Source organism: Hyperoodon ampullatus, assembly GCF_949752795.1.
Source record: "Hyperoodon ampullatus genome assembly, chromosome: 5".
Taxonomy (NCBI): domain Eukaryota; kingdom Metazoa; phylum Chordata; class Mammalia; order Artiodactyla; family Ziphiidae; genus Hyperoodon; species Hyperoodon ampullatus.
In genome coordinates this window covers 111888164-111909606 of record NC_136918.1, presented here as the reverse complement: position 1 = coordinate 111909606, position 21443 = coordinate 111888164, and the positions used below count along the sequence as shown (strand labels likewise).

Sequence of the window (21443 nt, the reverse complement as noted above, 5' to 3'; positions counted from 1 at the left end):
TAGATTTTGCTATCCTTGAGGGTCCTGGAAGCAATCCCTGCCCCCTCACGGGAACTGAGGGCTCACTATATTGGCTCATATGAAGTAGTGTGAGGCAGACAGAGTTGTGCTCAAATTCTGGCTCTTGTATTGATCTGAACAAGCCACTTAACCTTTCGTGTCCTTTACATGTGAAATGAAGGCAATAATTCCTACCTCTCAGGATGGCAACACAGGTTTAAATTAGATATTATATATAAAGCACTTATTATACTGCCTTGCTCAGGGTAAATATTCAAGATATTGGAGCTAGTTTAAGACTAGCATGTTCAAAGACTGTCAAATGAAGACAAGTCACCCAAATAATATGCATGCCCCTAATCCCTCAAGGAAAATATATTCCCAAAGAGAAACCTATGTCTCTCCAGTGAGAAAGGAAAAAGAAAAATTACTATATTTCCCAAGGAATTTAATCTCTCTACTACTAACTGAGATTAGTGTGTATATTTCACCATCCTGCTTTGTTTGGGGGAGTGAGGTGGGGTGGAGAGTAAAAACTCAGATAATGATCTAAAGTTTTAGAGGCAAAGAAATTCATCTTCTAAATCCTATCTCCTGTTGGCAAGTTGCTCAGGAGAAACGCTGTCAGAGCAGATTATTTGTGGTTAGAGCAGTCACCATCACATCCCAAGAGATGACAGCCATACATAGCTCACCAGCTCTGGTAATATATAATCAAACACCTTTTGCATCCTATAGTTATAAGGATTTTTACAGCCTGTTTGAATAATACTGGAAAAGTCAGCCATTCAGTCTTTTAGCTAAAATAAACTCTCTGATCAATCCTGCTTGGAAGGAAGATCTGGGGGTTTCTTGGTAACCTCTAGAAGCCTATGAAAAGCTCTAAAAGGCTGTGAGCCAAATAACAAGACTTACTGTCTAGTAAAAGTGGAGAGAAGAGAATTAGTAAAGGAGAGAAATTATTCAAGAGCCTAACGCCACAGCCGAAATATTGTGACGTGTAAAGAAAATCCATACCATGGGACCAGTGGGGGAGAGTGGGATGCTTATTCATTTATTGGCATATCCTTTAGGCAGATTCCACCAATAAGATGAGGTTATCATCCAGGTGGGCCTTTGGGATTGGATCAGGGGGAGGCTTAGTTAACGATATAACTCTAAATTAGGAATCCAGGGCTAGGTATGATGTCCATTATATATTAATTTATCTTTACTCACATGTCCTAGGATAATACCTTATTTTTTCCCTTCTTAGGAAGATGAGCAGTTTGACAGAGGATCCTGGACCTAGCTGACTCCCTGAATTTAGAGGATTCTTCTGTGGGACACTGAAGCTCATAAAGTGAGGCTTTTAAAATGCTAGGTAACAAAGTAATAAAGAAGTTTTGATGAAATTTCTATGTTTCTAAGTAATGTTAAATTACATAGTTCCTCCATTCTGCAGACTCCACCATCTACAACTCAACAACGGAGCTAGAGAAGTTTATATACTAAACTTTTAACCCAGAGCTATGTGGATAGTGAGTTCATTCAATGTTATATATATATATATATATATACATGCATACATACACATACATATACACACACAGTATACATACAGTGTGTGTTTGTGTGTGTGTTTTTGTGTGTGTAGTAGCCTAAGAGCAAAGAATTCAGATATTAACTTTAGAAAAAATTGTGTTCTTTTCCCTGGGACTTATTTTAAGGTCCAGGCCCACTTTATTGTTTTGTTACATTAGGAAATCTGTTATGCAGCCTACATGTTGAACTTCCTATTTGTGATTATCTCACCTTGAGGAGAGAGAGATGAAAAGAAAAATAAGTGTCTCCCATATGTGGGAATTTTCTTTCTTTATAAAGATATGATCATATACCTTCTCCAGGAGAAAAGTCAGTGTCCTAGATGGTAAGTTTTGGCTTAAAATCCATAACACATGAGGAATAATAATCCATTGGTTAGCATGTTCTGCACAGAAGAATAATCTTATTTTCCCAGCAAGCCTCTCTAATGAAATAAACATTTGAACCAACAGTAATAATTAATATCTCTATTTTCTGATGCAGTTTTAGAGCAATAAACCAAAGAGAGAAAAAAATTCTTGTTTCTGGTGTAAAAGGCTTAGAGGCAAATGACCAGAGAGCAGCAGACCTTGCTTAGATGGATAAGGACTGGGGTCCTGCAGTGGGTCGCATCTTATTGCTTTAACCATTTCTTTGGAACTTCAGTAGGAGGTCAGCCCAGCTGAACAGTAGTGTAGGGAGAATGATTTACACCACACCCAATAACACCACTGACAACCACACAGACCCCAAAAAAAGAAATGCAGGGACTTATAAAGATATCCTACCCTAAGATCAAGACGGGAAGAATTAAGGACACATAGGCTCAATTGCTTCTGTTTTCCTCTCAACATCCAGATTACTAGTAGACCCTTTTCCTATGTGTAAAGGGTATGATGTATTCAACTTGAACAATGTGAGTGGCCTAGAGAAAAATGTGGATAAATTACATCAGAAAATTCTTCACTAGGTTAAGATGAACTTCTCTAAAGTGACTCTTCTCCCAGGTTATAATCGTCAGCAAGGATTTGAAGGTTCTTGTGTGAAAATTAACCTGTCAGAAAGAACACTTCTGGTTCTGAGCGGGGTATTTAAATCACGTCAGGAAAGGGACAGGCGAGTCCCTCAGCTAGCCCACAGTGATCCCAGCACAGTCTGGATCTGTCTTTGGCCCAACTTTCATTTTTGCATTTCCTTCCCATCAGTGGATGTCTATGTTATATCTCCACAAATTAATCACTTTGTGAGATTTTAAAAAAAAACCACTAGTGCCACAGTCTCACGATCGCTGACTCTGGCGTGAAAGGTTGATGAGGCTCAGGGTTCAGTATTTTAAAGATCCCCAGGTAACTGCAGCAGTACTTCCTTCTTAGCCCCATGCTGTACTCATGTTTTCATTAAATGCCAGCCAGAATTGGTTATCAGTGTGCTGTGAATCAAATTGGGGCCATTACTTTTAAGTCTATGCCATTTAAAATAGATTCTATTTGTGTCTCTGAGCATTTTAACAGGGCTTCAAGCCATTTACAGCTGCTCATATTGAGAATTTTTCAGTTTTTCACAGCTCAGTTTTACAGACTTCTCCTAGCTGTGTCACATTCAGTAAACTTGCCTCAACAAGCTAAGAGAAAATGCCAAAAACCAGCACTCCTACTGTTAGGCAGAGTGTATGTTGTCCTCTTATAACTGCTTCAATTCCAGCACTTAGCAGGAAGACATTTAAAGTTTTATTGTATTCCTATCTAACAGAAAAAAGAAGAATTTACAAGTTTGACACTAAACAATCACAGATGGAAGATGTGAAGTAGGATCACACATTTTACACTCAAGTATAATGTAGCTTTCACTAAATGCAGACTGACACAAAATCCATCCAACTTTCCCTGTGGCTTTAGGGAGAATGTAACATATTCATTAAAGAATGTCCCACAGAATTTCAAATGTCAAAATACAATATAATCATATTGAGAAAACCCTTCAAATTTAGTAATGGAAATTTCATAATACTGCTGAGAGAGAAAATGGCCCGTTTGTAATTATGCCTCTTTCTCTGCAGGTACCACTCATTACAGAAACTAGGAAAACATCATGGTAATGAGATTCCTAAACAAGAAAGTAATAAAAACAGATGTATGCATACCAGATGACCACACTGTTAATAAAAGACAGTTTACTCCATTGTCATGATTTTAGTTTGTTTATAAATAGAGAAAACAATATAAGAAAAGTGGAAAAGGCTTCTCATTTAAATTTTATCTGTTGATGAAAATCTATTTGAGAAAGCTTCTCAATACCAACCAGGAAAACTCCAGAAGCAGCCCCATTCCTGTTTGCCTTGTTTGCTATGGGAAGTCCAAGTCCAGCCTCCTGGTCCTTCATTGGCCCTTCACTGACAGTTGGACTCACAACATACCCATCATCTGTCCCAACTTCCCTTCCTTGTACTGTGCCCTCTACGATTTCTGTTCTAGAACCAGAGAACTTTCCTACATCTTTTACATCCTCTTGGTATTCTCTCTTTACTTCCTAGCCTTAAGGAATCTTTAAAAAATTCCAAAGCCCAGGCTACAGCCAAGGCCAATTCAATCACAATTTCTAGTATTTTTTGAAACTCTCCAGGTCATTCCAGTGTGCAATTTTGAGAACCAGTGATTTATGGGTTCTCTATTATATCAGCTATAATCTAATACTTTCAAAACCCTTTCCTCTTTGACAGATGCCTGACAAAATTCCAACCCTTGATCAACCATGGCCTTCTAGGAAAAAAAAAAATGTCACACAACAAAGAGGTTGATTTGGTTTATAATCTTGATTACAAATCTCAAATGAGCATTCAGTATTACCTAGATATCCTACTACAGTTCTCTAGTATTTTCATGCCTGAAGATGTCTATTTCATACTTCTACTTTTTTTCTCAAAAGTCTCTTACTCCTTCCACTCTCAAATGATGACCTCACTGATAATATAAAAGCTATCAAGCATGAACTTCTTTGCCTTCACACAACTCTACTTACATCCAGAAATTGACATGAAAACAATTGGTTTAACTGAATGCATGAATAAATAAATGAGGGAGCAAATCGATGAGTCCCAATGATTCCAGATTATTTCTGACATTTCAGTTTTATGCAGTAACAGCTGATGTCATGGGGAATATGTATTTTATTATTACAACATGAGTTTTCAGTTTTCTGGACTACCATGCCATATTATAGTAGTGAAACATTGTTAGTTTTGTTGATTTTAACCCTGCTAGTTCAGTACTTTTTAAATGAGAAATTGCAATCACTTTTTTTGTTTTTTTGTTTTTTTGCAGTACGCGGGGATCTCACTGTTGTGGCCTCTCCTGTTGCGGAGCACAGGCTCCGGACGCGCAGGCTCAGTGGCCGTGGCTAACGGGCCCAGCCGCTCCGTGGCATGTGGGATCTTCCTGTCCTGGGGCACAAACCCGTGTCCCCTGCATCGGCAGGTGGACTCTCAACCACTGCGCCACCAGGGAAGCCCCATCAGACCTTTTTTAATCTGAAAGTTATCAATATTAAATTAACTAGGGCCATTAATTCTCTATCATCTGCAGATAGTTTTGTTTTACTCTGATGCTCTGTTGTATGCTATGGGCTAGAATTGTCTTCAACAAAGGACAGTCTCAGGAAAAAGACTCTATCAGGTACCTCAAACTACTGACACTCTCAACTCTTCGCTATAGGCTTCTGAGCTGATATTGCTTACACAACTTCCAGACTAAAGCAGTAAGCTAAGTCAGGATTACTAGAATTCTCGGATGCAGTGGGCTTCAAGAATTAATGACAGGACTAACAGCATGAAATCAGAGGTCTTCTTTGATTTTATTTCCCTAACAAGAAAGTTGTTTTAGTTTCCACATATATAAGGAAGCTCTTTCATTTTCTTTTTAATCTATCTATATACACTGCAACAATTTAATAAACCCTGCTTTTGTAAATGAAATAAAACATTAAAAAATCTCTCACTTTACATGGTGACATAGTTGTTTACCTAAGTTCATTGACTCCACCTTTTCATCAAGATATAATTGAATAAACTGTGCGACTAAGGCCTTACTGGAAAAGCCATACTCATGAATGATGCTCATTGTGTGAAGGAGGGCTGACTAGTTGCCTTTTAGGAACTGAGGCCGGTTGTACTCATGAATACAATGCCTGCAAAGTCCACCCAGGAAGCCCAGCCTGGTGCCTGAAAGACAAAGTGCCGTCTCACAGGTCATAAGGGCCACTTCCTGACAGGTTGGGAATATTAACAAATTTTGGTGATCCTGAGAGGAGAGGGATGCACTGAAAGGTACAGGTTGTATGGGTGAAATCTGGTGTATGGTTTATTGGGTCTGGCTTCCTAATCTCAAGTTAGCAAACAATAGAGGCTTTTAAAAGTCCAATCTGAGGGCTTCCCTGGTGGTGCAGTGGTTGAGAGTCCGCCTGCCGATGCAGGGGACACGAGTTCGTGCCCCGGTCCGGGAAGATCCCACATGCCGTGGAGCGGCTGGGACCGTGAGAAATGGCCGCTGAGTCTGCGCGTCCGGAGCCTGTGCTCCGCAACGGGAGAGGCCACAACAGTGAGAGCCCCGTGTACCGCAAAAAAAAAAAAAAAAAAAAAAAAAAAAAGTCCAATGTGAGATTTTTTAATAAAAATTTCCAGATAGAAATGAATTAATCTGAAGCTCTACACCTTTTATTGTAGAAAAATGTCAGTCTCCCATATGCATTTTCCAGTCTTTCCAGCTCTCTCTAACCTAAAAACTGGTGAAATTTCCTATAACTCAAATGGTCATGGTTGACCAAATAGAACTGAAAATGGTATTAGCTGATTTTTATGTTTTATCGTTCAAGATCCTTCAGACAACAATGACCTTTGAATATTCATATTTTCCTATTTTTTAAAATAAATATATATTTTTTGTCCATCACAGTATCTTGGGCGTTGGCTTCCACATTTATAATACCAGTATACTGGTATACAATTACCTCAAAGAAGACCAATAATATTAGCTCAATATGCTATGACATGACAATTATATCCTTCTTATGTTCAATGTATTACAAACACTATAATAATAAACTCAATGATTAAATTCAGAATAATAATTCTGTTTAAAAAAAGTTCACCCCACTTATTGACAACAATATTAAATAAAATACCAGCCATTAGATTACTTTTGTATCATGTATTAGTATAACAATAATCTTAAAGTAATTTAATTTTTACAGTTTACACATGACAGTGCTTTAAAGAAATAAAGTTATAATTTTCTATTTTAAACCTAAACAACCCAACCAAAATATTCTACATAACTTATATCATATATAATATTAGTTAACATTTTAAACACAGATTGGATATATGTTCAGCTCATACTTACCCATGAAATTGAGATAGCCTTCTCCGCCGAGTGTATGAGTAATGAGTCGAATCATTTTATGAAGCTGTATTCCACGATCAATAACTGGAGTAAACGGGGTTAGAACACTCATGTTGGTATACATTTCAGCATCCATCAGCCAAAATGCCAGCGACTTATCCCCAACGAGTGCCTATAAAAATAAAAGTCACTGAGATAAATGCAAATAATAGGTACTAAGCAGCTGTGATTTATACTAGAATAACATGTAATTATACAGAATGGAAACAATGCAGAAGAGGTGTGTGAATTAATATTAATTTCATGTATTTTCCAACAGTCACTATGCTGAAGGTGAGCTGGTGAAATACATGAGAGACCTCATGTACCTATGTTTCTTTCATTTTTAAAATAGCTTGTTGAAAAACTCATGATAAGCTACCTGAATATTTGTTATAATAAGCTGATGCTTCACATTTTTTGAAGTTAGAATAAACATGTATTTTAATGTTGAGAATACTAACAGATATTTTTTCTTTTTTTTAGGATTTGAATAATGTATTTTTTAATTGAATGAATTCTTTAAATTCTATAGTGCTTTACAATTTTCAAAAGTTTCACATACATGATTTCATATAATCCCATAATCTTACGTTAAGCTATTAGAATACTAATAGATTTTTAAAAGTATCTTGCATATCATGATTTTATTGTTTTGAAAGAATGGAAGAGTTTCCTAAAAGTAATTTATATGTATATGCATTTATATTTATATAGATGTATTTATATATATATAATATGTATATAAATATATTACAATGGACCCTCTCCCCTTCAGCAGCAAATTGACAACTTTTTCTTAAAATGTAAAATTTGCTTTCTCATATTTGCCATCTAATCTAGAATTAGTTTATTTTATATGAAAATATAATAGTTGACAAATGGGGCAGGTTAACTCAGAAACACCCTGAGCAGAAGAGGCCTCTTAACAATCTGAATTATTTATGGTTAAAAACAGCTAACTAATCCAAAGTGTTATTTATTGACAAAAAATTATACACAGTGAAACATAGAGACTAAACTATAATCTCCTCACCCTATTACTGTACGATTATTTTCATTTTTAGAAAAATATTTTTACTTATAAACCTATTTTAATCTCTAAGCTATTTTCACATATATATTCATATTTATAATTTTTTATCAGGTTTAAAATTCAGTATACATTTGTTTTTATAGAAAGAACTAAGCAATTTGCATCTTTTTGTACATTCCTGACAATTTGTAATATAAGGCAGAATTATGTGGATCTTTAAAGTATGAAATAATTCTTGGTAAATCCATACTGTTTCTGTACATTTGGGGAGAAAAATTATGAAATTAACCTACCAGTTTCATCTTCAATTTGTTTATTCCACTCACTTATTTATTCTTTTATTCATTCATATAAAATACACATATATTGGGAGCTCAAAACATGCTACAACTGCTAGGAGTTTGTAATAGAAAGATATCATTTATGCATGCATTTTAATTTTCATATTGTTATGTATTTGGCAATGGGGATTTATGTATGTATGTTATGTATTTGGCAATGGGGATTCCCCCATCCTTAAATTAATACTATTCATTTCTTATTTTGTTATGTTTTGGTTCTGGTTTCTTCATAGGTATTTATTTGATCTGCTCCACAGCCAATTTAAGTTGAAAAGAAAGTACTGCCCCAACTAGGAAGATGCAAAACTTAATATATGTCTACTTTATGAGTGAGCAAACTTTCTGTACAGGCCAAACAGTACATAGTGTAGGCACTGTGGGCTCCTTCCTCAGTCTCAACTACTTAAATATACCATTATGGCTCAAAAGCAGCCATAGACAATAGGTGAGTGAATGAACATGGCTGTGTTCCAATTACCTTTACAAAAACAAGCAGCAGACAGAATTTGGCCCATGGGCCTTGGTAGCTGACCTCTGGTCTACTTATACTTTCTTAACAGTTAAAGGAGACACCTGAAAAACTAGTGTCTACCTTAAATCATCAATTTCTGCTGAAATACCAGAGGAGCTTATTGTTTTAACTTTAATTTTCTGAATACATATACTGCAAATAATTTCAGAAAGTTTTATTGTCTTTTTAATGTATAAGGAGTTCATTTTATGTTGTTTATGCTGGTTCATAGGCTTTATATAACTGAATGGCCTTTTCCTGCATTTATTTATGTTTATTGAGTGACTACGAGGAATAGCACAGTGCTAAGGCTGGAAATAACAAAGGTATCAGAAGCAAATTTTCTGCTTAAAATGTGATGAGAAAGTGAAGAATGGGGAAACTATTTTTTCCCTATACACCTGGATGAAGGCTTCAGGGAGAGTATGTCTGAGCCAGGGCATTAGGTCTTTACACGAGCTTCCCAGGTGAAGTAGGCATTTGCAGGTGTGTAGGGAAAAGTACAAGATTGGAGCAAGGTTGACCTACTCAGGAATGGGTGGAAATTTAACAGTATTGAAGAATAGAAGTCTTGGAGGGTTGAGCAGAGAATAAACTTTGGCATGGGCCAGGATATGACAGGCTGTGAATGAGAAGCTTTAACCAAAAGATCTGGGTTGACAAAATTAGCTTTGCCCTTTGGAAAATACCTTGGACTACATTAGAGAGGATGAACTAAAATCAAGAGGAACAGAGGTCAGGGCGATCAATCAGCAAAAGATTTGAATGACTGAGGGAAAAAATGATGAAAGCTTGTGAAAAGGCATAAAAGAAAATTTTTAGAAGGAAACCTAAAATGGAAATTAAAATTAACCTGGATTAGCACCAACATTCCTCGTGACAACAAAGGAAAAGACATAAGATAACACTTGAAACTGTCATTCACAATCATTTAATTACAGTTTGGCAGGGTAAAAGTGGTACTGCATTTTGAAGCCGGAATTTATGGATCTACAAAATAATTTTTAAATGTTTTTCAAGTATGAATAGTTGTCACATAAAATAGACAGAAAACACATTACATTAACAGTATTAAACTATAGAAATTTGTACTGTGATATGTTTATAATTAGGTATGTTAATAAATACAGACAGAGACAGAATGGTTTATACACATATTAATTTACCTGATCATGGCTCTCTGCATAAGCAATGCACTTTTCAAGGGAGCGTCTGTTTGTGAGTGTATACACTATATTGCCCATATCCCAATCTTCATCTTTATATTCTTTAAGTAACTAAATAAAAGACAAAAAATAATTCCAATACACCATTATCATCCTTACTTTAAATCCCAGTCTGAGGGTATACATCATATCAATCCAAATTATTTGAGATGCAGATATAAGCACACCCACAGAGCAAAAATATCTTTGTCAAAACTTTTACTGAAATCACAGCTTTTATACAGACTATCCAAATGACAGTGGTGTTGCATGTGTGTGTGCATGTGTTTGTTTTTCTGCAGATGATTTGATCACTGCATTTTAGGATTTTTGTAACCTTTTTCCTCTGTAATAGCTGCTACCTCTTGATTAATGACCATAGTGAAGTGTTGTTGTGCAGTATGTCTTTCCACAACCTCCACAAGGTAGAGATATACTTGCTACGTTTTTAGGTTTGAATGAAAAAAAAAAATTAGCAAGAATAATGTCTTGTTCTATTCTTAAAAAAAATTAAAACAACTGTTAAGCTTAATTATCATGAAATAATTATCATCTTAACAGACCACACATTTTTGTTTCCACTTCAGCTGCTACTCAGTCTCCAGTGTGGCTTCTGTGCCACTAACACCTCTTCAGTGCAAATGACCTTGCCAAAATCTCAGACTATGAATGTCTCCTAGGTCAGTAATTGCTCTTTCTTAGGCAAATGCTTGCAGTACGTGATGATAATGCTGACCCTACCCCTTCCATGAAATGCTTTCCTTCTTGGTCTACCATTGCAAAACTCTTGATTGTTTTGTTTTGTTTTGCCACCACTCTAGACATCCTGTAAAATCCCTTCCTCTGCCTATCCTATAAAAGCTGGTGCTTCTCAGAGTTAATAGCGTAAAAATAGCCTGTCCTTTTACTCAACGCATTCTAAGTGGGTTCATTTCTCTTGTCCAAAAGTGTCAACGGCACGCTGATAGAAGCAGAATTCTAAAATGGCCCCTATGATTCCGGCTCCCTCAGATTCACATCTTTGTATATTCCTTAACCTGGAGTGTGGGAGGGTCCTTTGAATACAATGGGTGTCCTTAGAAGAAACTGTGAGATAATAACAGTAATGTTTTAAGTTGCTAAATTTGCGGTAGTTTGTTACACAACAATAGAAAATTAATGAAGATTTTGGTACAAGAAATGGGGTTCCAGCCTGCTTGTATCTTCCTTTGCATGCTTTTTTTTTTTTTTTTGGCTCAGTGGAATTCAGAGGTGCTTAGCCATCCTGCATAATTGCATTGTGAATCACTGAGCACCAGAGGACAGGCTGTATTAGGCAGACTAATGGCTACCCACAGGTGTTTACATCCTAATACCCAGAGTCTGTGAATATGTCACCTTACATGGCTAAAAGGACTTTAGAGATATGTTGAAGTTAAGGATATTGAGATGGGTAGATTATCCTGGATTATCTGGATGGGCCGAATGTAATTGCAGGCATCTTTCTTAAAAGATGCCTGAATTGTCAGAGTAAGAGAGAGATTTGAAGATGCTACCCTGCTGGCTTTGAGGATGGGGGAAGGGACCATGGACCAAGGAATACAGGAATACAGGTCCATGCTTTTACAGGCTTTTAGAAGCTAGAAAAGTCAAGGAAACAGAGCCTCCAGAAGGAATGCACCCTTACTAACGCCGTGATTTTAGCTTAGTAAGACCCATTTCAGATTTGTGACTATATGACAGTAAATTTGTGTTATTTTAAGACACTTAAGTTTGTGGTACTTAGATACAGCAACAATTTGAAACTAATATGCCCTATACAAATATGCCCAATTAAGTTCGACTACTGTGTAAAAACAATTCAGTGGAAGTAGGTTCAATGGACTTTTCAACAAATCATGCTGAATGAGTTAGACATCTATAGGCAAAAGAAAAACAGAAAAAAACCCTTACTCGTTGAATGAACAAAAACTAACTCAAATGGACTATGGGTTTAAATATAAAAGTAAAACTACAAAATGTTTAATAGAAAACATAGGCGAGTCAAAGAATTCTTAGGCTTGTCACCAAAAGAGATCTCTAAAAGGAAAAAAAAAATGATAAATTGGCCTTCATCAAATTTAAAGGAAACAAAGAACTTTTGTTCTGTGCAAGTCCACATGAAGATGATGAAAAGACAAGCAAAGACTGGGATAAAATATTTGTCAACCACACCCCCCCCCCCACAAAACAGTTGAATCTAGACTATATAAAGAACTCTCAAAACGCCACAGTAAATAAATGATCCAATTAGAAAATGGTCAAAAGAAATGAACAGACATTTCACCAAAGAGGATATCCAGAAGGCAAATTAGCACACGAAAAGATGTTCATCATCATAAGCCATTAAGGAAAGACAAATTAAACCCATAGTGAGGTATTTCTGCACACCTGTTAGAATGACTAAAATAAAAAATAGTAAAATAGCAAATGCTATTGTTCGATGATGTACAGAAATTGGATCTCACCAAAGTGGCTGGTGGGAATGTAAAATGGTACAGCTACTCAGAAAAATACTTTGGCAGTTTTTTTAACAAATTAACATCCAACCACTATAAGGCCCAGTAATTGTACTTTGTGGCATTTATCCTAGAATAATGAAAATTTATGGTCATACAAAAATATGTACACAAATGTTTATAGCAGCTTTCTTTACAATAGCCAAAACCTAGAAACAATCTAGATGTCTTTTAATGGACAAATAATTAAACTGTGATACATCCATGCCATGGAATACCATTCAACAATGAAAAGGAATACAGTGAAGTAGAGTCACAGATATAAACAAACTTCAAGTTACCAGGGGATAAGCGAGGGAGGGAGGGATAAATTGGGAAATTGGGATTGACATATACACACTACTATATATAAAATAGATAACTAATGAGAACCTGTATAGCACATGGTACTCTACTCAGTACTCTGTTATGGCCTATATGGGAAACAAATCTAAGAAAAGAGTGGATATATGTATATGTATAACTGATTCACTTTGCTGGACACCTGAAACTAACACAACATTGTAAATCAACTATATTCCAATAATTTTTTTTTAAAGTTAAAAAGGAATAGACCACTGATACATGCAAGAAGCTGGATGAAATCCCCAGAGAATTCGACTGAGAGAAAAATGGCAATTCCAAAAGGTTACATACTGTATAATTCCATTTATATAACATTCTTGAAATGAAAAAATTTTAGAAATGGAGATCAGATTAGTGGTGGTCAAAAGTTAAGGAGTGACTGTGGGAAGAGGGGAGTGGGTGTGGTTATAAAGGCAACTTTTGGGAAACTTGTGGTAGTGGAAGTGTTCTATATCTTGACTATGTCCATATCACTATACTGGTTGTGATATTGTACCATAGCTTTGCAAGATGTTACCATTGGGGAATACTGTTTAAGAATTCACCAGAACTCACTGTATTATTTCTTACAACTTCATGGAAATCTACAATTATCTTAATATAAAAAGTGTAATTAAAAAAACTATATATAATGAAAAATACCAGATGCTCAATAAATATTTGGTGGAATTAATAAATGAATTCAATTAGATACCTATATTACCTTTACATGAACACTTCAGTTATTAGATAATAAAAATAATCAAATAAAATGAAAGAAGATACAGCAAATTTTGGCATATTTTAGATAGGCAAATATTTGTTCAGTAAATGACTAAACTAATTTGATATCCCAAACTACTGATTTTGAACTCTACAAGTAGAAAATGGTAAATAATTTGCTTCTGAACAACAAAAACATGAATGAAATCTAGCATTCTAATCTAACACATACTCTACATGTAGATAAAATGTGTGACACATACATTCTGAGTATAGTTGTCATTTCTATCAATACTCTTGTGTGTTTTATTGACATTTGAAGGGATGATAATCATTTATGGAATTTTTTTTAATGCACAAATTATAAAAGGACTGGAAAATCACTGAGTTTTAAAAAAAAAATTATTTTAACTCTCTCTTGTCTTATTAACCAAGGCTCCCACTTTGGTGATGAAAAAAGATGTTAAATAATTACATAAAACAGAAGATGATATCTGTCTTCAGAGGGTTTACAAACTACAAAGACAAGATGGCTATATCCTAAACAGAGGACAATACATTTTTTTCTATTTATATGACATACTTCATAGTATAGTATCTTGAGCATACAAGGTAGTGAAATATTTAGTAAGTTATATATTTTTTAAAACCTGACATGATTGCTCAGAGGAGGAAATATCCTACTGTGAGCCATGACTGACTGGAAAATAATTCTAGGTTGATGTACACCTTGAAATATCCTTGAATTTGCCCAAAGACTGATGAAGGCTTTTCAGTAAAAAAAAGTAAGATTTGGCACTTGTGAAGGGAAAAAAGTCTGTGTGGAAGATTAGAAATAATAAAAGATGGTGGGCGGATAAAGAACCTTCAACTAAGGTAAGAAACTTGAAGACCACAGCATTTTTTTAAGGTAACAAATACAAAGCAACTTTCCCAGGTATTAAAGTTGGAACACACATTTGTTTGTTCCTTTGATTTCTAAGTCTAATCGCCTCTGTAAAACCCTTGCTTTTCGACCTGACAATGTTTACAAAATCATTATAGATGGAGAAGTGGAAGTTGTGCTGGTAGAGTTTTAATGTCACAGCTGTGCACTGCCCAAATTGCCTAGGGATATAGAAAAGACAATTAAGAGATGATTACAATAACTACTTCCTTCAGAGTAGGCTTTATGTTTTTTCTGTGCAAAGTTAAGTTCTTCTACCATTGTGATCTCATGGCACCTGTTCATGTCTATACTAAAGGGCTTATCAGAAAGCAATGATTATTTGATATGTATCTGACTCCTTATACATATTCAGCCTATGATTACAGACTTGGCCACTCAGAAATGTTCTACATCAAATCTGTGTAACAACTTTAGTCTTTTAGACAAACATAAAATGAAACAAAATATAATCCAAACTACTTGAACTGTCATTAAATTTAATAAAATTGTATTAGAAATTATATGCAAGGTGTCATGTACAATTATGCATTCCTAGTGCCTAACACATGGTAAGGGCTTTTAAATGCTAAATGGGGGAATGGATAAATCCAAATCTGTTGAGAAAAAAACCATACTATCGAAGCAAGTACTGGGAATTAAGGAGTGACTTCTACATTAATTGATGATTTGCAGGCAGAAATGGATGCGTTGATGAAGTTTAATGTGTTTTAAATATAGAACACCAAACTTTCATATAATTGCATTGATAAGGCAAAATTCCATTTACACAGCTAACATTATATCAATCATATTTTCTCTGTGCCTGTATAATGCAAGTGTGAATACTTTAAATTAGAACTTTTAGAAGTTTGAGAGGCACCTTATTAAAAAGCACAAGAAGCAACACACTAATGAGAGAATTTAATACTTCAATTATATCTGTAACTAATGATCACAACCAAGAAATAAATCAAAGAAATAATAAATAAACCAACATAATACATAGTATCTGTAGGAAAAAAAAATTTACATGAAACCTTACCTGGATCCATTTATCTGGAATTGCCATGGCTAATCGATAGTCAAAGCCACCCCCTCCCAGGGAAATTGGAAAACACAGAGCTGGCATTCCTGATACATCCTAAAATAAAGAGCATCAGCATTATCAGTTCATATTGCTCAAATTTTTACTATATATTCTTCTGACAGTAAAATCCAGGCCAATAAATACAAACAATAAATAGGGGCAAATACTCTTGGAGTATTTTGGTAGCATAACTGTAAAAGTAGATAAAATTGTGATAGTGTATCTCATTTCCCATTAAGATTTTGTGTAATGCTTTTCATTTCAGGATAAATTTGATCTCTTTTCCTTAGTAGCACATAGAGAACACAAAATAGTAAAAGTGTTCTTGTTGAAACATAGCTTCTTATACTAATTTTTGAGTACTATATTTATTAACTACTGCTTTCATCAAACAAAAATACATGTGCCATATATATGTTATTCTTGTTCTCTTTGTATACAGCATGGACATATAGTGTATTTTGTGAGAACTTAGCTTCTGATGAAATGGAAAGTAGAGTTAGCACACTAAGAGCGAAGCAGCAAGATGGCTTTCACTATAGTCAGTTACATTTGGAAAGGGTCTTTGAGGTTATCTAGTGGATTCTCTCATTTAGAAGATATAGAAATCGAGGCTTATTGAGGTGAAGGGATCGCTAAAGACATGTTTCTCCATGGTAGAGCCAGGACTCAGACATCTGGCCTTTTGACAGGGTCTTCCTACTGTCATGCCACCACTAGATTATTGGTAATCAAATAAATATACAATCAAAGAGATAAGTAAAAAAAATAATGGTACAAGGATGCAGATGCAACAAAATACATTATTATAACAACTGTGGTAAAATATGGGACAAGTACTAGCAATTCTAACCCCACAATATCTTTCCAATAAATTATTTTCCTTTGCTCCATTTCTACAGACACTATCTTGTTTAACCTACATTACTGTTTGCTTCAACTACTATGTTTCCAAACAAAGTTCCCCATCTCCAGTTTCTCTTTACCCTAGTTGTTGCCGAAGAGTCTGCTCCTATCACTGCCTGCACATAGCTTTCAATAGCCAACAATAAAAAACTCAAATTCTTCAATTTAAGATATAATTCAACAATTATACTTTAAGCATTGACAATATAGTTCACTATTTGATTATCGGCTTCCTCATTCACTGTTAAAATTTAAGATCCATGGAGCAGGACTTTTGTTGCTGTTGCTCTTGCCGTTGTCCACTGACATATGCCAGGAATCTATAATAGTAGAAGAGTCGCTGGCATAAGGCAGGGACTCAGTAACTCCCTGCTGAGTGAATGCATGAAGGTGCTGCCAAGGATTTCAAGATACATAAGACATAATACTTGACTTGCTGGATTCATGAACTAGGACCTAAATGAATATGCACACACATACACTTATCACGAAATGACAATGTGCGTGGCTGTCATAATTGTTAGCTGAAGTACACAGAAAGTGCAAGGAAGAGACCTCTATCTTTCCGTCGTTATTTCTACTATTTCATTTCAAATATTCAATACCTCAGCCACTTTGAAACATTTACTCTTCCCTGTACTTGTCACAAGCTTTTCTGTGTGTGTCATCGCCCAAGTTCTTCTTTGGATCATTTTCCTTACTTCCTATGAAAGACTATCACATACTCTGAGCTCTCTGAGACTTAACTGCTTCTTCTTCCACAACACCTCATCCTCAAACTCGTCCCACAGAAAAGCCGGAAAAAAAGAAACATATGACCTCTCTGGACTTCCAAAATATGTATTAATTGTTTTCTAATGGAAGAGAGCTACAGTTAAATATAGTACATAGTGGAATACATCCATAAGAAAGTATTCGTCAATAATATCTTATTTCTAGATACTTCCTTATAGTTTATAAAAGTGAAAAAAGATGAATTAAAAAAAGTAAAAAAGGATGAATGTTTAACAGAAAAGAAACCATGTTAAAAGAATTATATTTATCAAAATTTGTCACATTTTCACAGATATGATAGGTACTCAGTTCAATTCCTTATAAACACTGGCTGAATATGTATTAAATCTCAGGCACTTGTGTTAGGCACTGGAATTACAGACACAATGCCTTCCCAAAAGAATTTTCATAAGACCCAGAGTTTTCCTAAGACTGGTGATAAGATGGCATTAAAGATCAAGATAATATTTCTCAAGAAAACATTAAGGTACAGTCTATATTCGGTCTACAGCTAGTTTTAGCAAATAGTTTGAAAGGAAATAGAATCTGCTAAGAAAAATATTTGGACGCCAATTGGTCTTAACTCCTAAATCTGACTCCTAGAAGGCTGCCCCATTAATGCATATGAGACATTTCAAGCTCTCTTTTGGAAGTACAGAGTTAATGACTATTCTTTTAAAATCTTAAAAGAAAAAAAATAAGTAAACGTAACGGTCACTAAAATAAATATGCTTTAAATATAAAGGAGTTGATGCTTACTGACATAGGATATTAAAATGATCATGTATGTTTCAAATGAAGTTAAAATAGTTTTAATTCTTTAATATCTAAAGATGACTCATGACTATTCCAGAGGGGGAAAAAGCCTCAGCCATCAAAAAAATATTTTTAATTAATATAGCAAATATAACCATGTATAATAGTAGATACACAGAAAAAAGGCTTCAATTTTAATAACTATCATTATAAATAAATTCAAATTTCTACTACAGGACCTTATGTATAACATTGCATTACTTATTCATTACACCACATTCCTTTCTTAAAAAAAAAGTTCATGAGGATCAATTCCACATTTTGAAGAGACTCCCACTAGACAGAAAAGTGATGTATTGAAATTGAAGTAGTTTTCAATTTAAGTAGAATAAATTGAAGACACATCTTGTTTTAAAAATATCTAAAACCAAGTAATATAAAGTAGGCTAAAGTCTCAAAGTTTCCTTGGTAGAGACACTGATAATCAGACAAGAGCTCCCTAGATGATGAAACTATTTTACTTGAAATGAATGGAAAGATCAATGTAACAATTTTAAGTTTCATGTATTAAATAATTACTTCTTTTTCTTCAGTACCCACTTCTGATTTGTGCTGTCATTAATTGTTTGTAGTAACTTGTTATATATAACGTCTCGGCTTCAAATTGCCATAAATATAATTGAAAAACTAATTATTTTTTTTGATGTTTGACAGAAAATATTCAAATATATAAAGACAAAATAAAAGTTTAAAAATACTAATTTACATTAAAAAATATGCAGCACAGAAAGTGTTAGTAGAAGTACTAAAAAGACTTGTAAGTTATGACCAAATATAGGTAGGTAGAGATTGTGAAACAATACAGAGTATCAAAATGGCATTGTAATTGTGGGGTTTTTTAATTTTACATGAAAATTTACTCCAGGAATTTAGGATCTATTGCTCTATTCCTAGAAGATAGTTAGGAGGCAAAAGGTCTCTGTTCTCGATCCAGAGATAAACCAGGAAATCATATCACCTAGTTTGAGATTTGGAGTTTTGAGAAATGATGTATAGAAAAAAGGCTATACAAATAATAAACACTACAGGAAGGAGACTGTCACTACTGCATATCATTCCAATGAACAAAATGCCAAAAATGTGAAAATACATCTTAACTCTGACTCTTTCAATAGCCTTACTACTTTTATATGCCAACCACTACACTTTGTATAGAACAGTTTTAACATACTAAGTTCAATTTTAATAATAATTCCTAGTTAGAGGACTCACAAAACCAGAGGGACTTTACTACTAAATATAAATTATCATAAGCATTTAACAAACTTCTTAATTTATCAAATTTATCACCAAGAGGGGAATTGTCAATTATGCATATACCGAATTATATCATTACAGTGCAGCTTTGGGACAGTTAATCATGAACCTTCAGTAATCATGAATAACTAGTGAACATTTGGCAATTTCAGAGCAATAACGTAAACAAGAAAGGTAATCGCATAAGAACAAGAGAGGTTTCAGAGAAGCTCGAAGGCAGTGATCCATGCCATCTCTAATGATTAAACCAGAAAGGAAAAAAAAAACTTAAATAGCCAGATGCATATTAATATTCAATTCTTTTCTGTGCTGAAGGTCACATGGGAAAAGGACCTGTCCACTGATTGGGGTATTTTACTTTCTAATCACTGGCAGTTTCTTTTTTAACAATGGAATAATGACAAGTAATTAGGGTACACTATCTGCTAATAGGAAAACAGTGAATTCTGAATAATGTGCCACCCACACAAGGTAGCTGCACTATAGTCAGGGTATAATTGCATTTATGCAATTACTGACAACATAGAGATTATTCAAATATTGTATGCTGACAAAATGTTCTATTTTAAAAGGGGTCAGAGGGTAGAGATCATTATAGCTTTACCTCAGCTATTGTTATAGAATCTGGATACAGCGTGTGAACCAAATGATTTGCCAACATGATATAAGTCAAAGCGTCTTCATCTACTTGTAGTCCAAAATACTCATGGTAGTCACCGGAAAAATTCTGACCTAGAGAACAGAAAACCAATATGGATGCATCATCTTAGCATGCAAGTTTTAACTCTGCACAAATGCCTCCACCAATTAGTTGGTTGATATCAGTTTTGTAATCATAGCAAAATGTCATGAGCCAGCAATTATATGATTTAACTTACAAAAGTACTCCATATCTACATTCAAAGTTCAGACAATCCTGCAATTCAATTTTTGTTTTACAAAAGCAAACAAAAACCCTGTGATTTAAAATTTTAATTTAATTTGAACTGAATTTTACAGGAGAAAAATAAAGTAAAATGATACCAAAAAGGGCTTCCCTGGTGGTGCAGTGGTTGGGAATCCGCCTGCCAATGCAGGGGACACGGGTTCAATCCCTGGTGCGGGAAGATCCCACATGCCGTGGAGCAACTAAGCCCGTGTGCCACAACTACTGAGCTGCACTCTGGAGCCTGCAAGCCAGAACTACTGAAGCCCGCGTGCCTAGAGCTCGTGCTCTGCAATGGGAGAGGCCACACAATGAGAAGCCCACGCACTGCAACTAAGAGCAGCCCCCGCTCGTCACAACTAGAGAGGGCCCGCAGACAGCAACGAAGACCCAATGCAGCCAAAAAATAAATAAATAAAAGAAATAAATTTCAAAATAAAAAATGATACCAAAGAGATTCATAAATTTTGTTTTAGATACATTTTTTGTCACACTAAGAGATCTTAATGTTATCTAGTTCCTATTCGAGCCCTCTGAAGAAAAGCAAATATGAAAACCATAATAAAATTGAGACATAATGTTTATACTATTTTAAATATGGCTACAATTTATGCAGCATGGTTTTCCTATGATGACAAAAACAGTTTAAAATCCCTCAACTTCTACTTCCTCTTCCCCCAACTCCTGATTTGATTACTTATAGTATATTTCACTTTTTGGTATTATATTATGTACTTTATATTCCTTCAGTTGTTTACTCTTATTTTGAATTAAATCTAATTAGTGCTCAATGCCTGCCTTTTTTCCCCCTCATTTCCTATATCTCAGTTCTTTATTTTGGCTCTTTTTTTTTCAGTTTGATGGATTCTATCTCGAAAGGATATTTTCACAGGTAATTATGGAAGTTTTATTCTTCAAGTTCTTTCAAACTTATCCCTCAATGGCAATTCAAATATTCAATTCTCAAGTAACACTTTCTTTCCTTAAGAATTTTGTAGACATTGCTGTGGCAATTCAGTGGTATGAGCCCAGGCTTTTTTTTTTCATCCATGCAGGTAAATTGCTTTTTTTCTACATA

At 34.8% G+C, this 21443-nt stretch overlaps 1 protein-coding gene across 1 annotated transcript in view; it reads right to left on the bottom strand.

The window, feature by feature from the left end:
- GBE1 (1,4-alpha-glucan branching enzyme 1) overlaps positions 1-21443 on the bottom strand; it is a gene marked incomplete at both ends in the record, with an annotated part of 293082 nt that overhangs the window by 58068 nt on the left and 213571 nt on the right. The window contains 4 exons of the mRNA XM_079705465.1: positions 6957-7128; positions 10050-10160; positions 15643-15741; positions 20045-20172. Coding sequence (XP_079561591.1) covers positions 6957-7128; positions 10050-10160; positions 15643-15741; positions 20045-20172 — 510 coding nt within the window. The remainder of the gene's footprint in view (positions 1-6956; positions 7129-10049; positions 10161-15642; positions 15742-20044; positions 20173-21443) is intronic.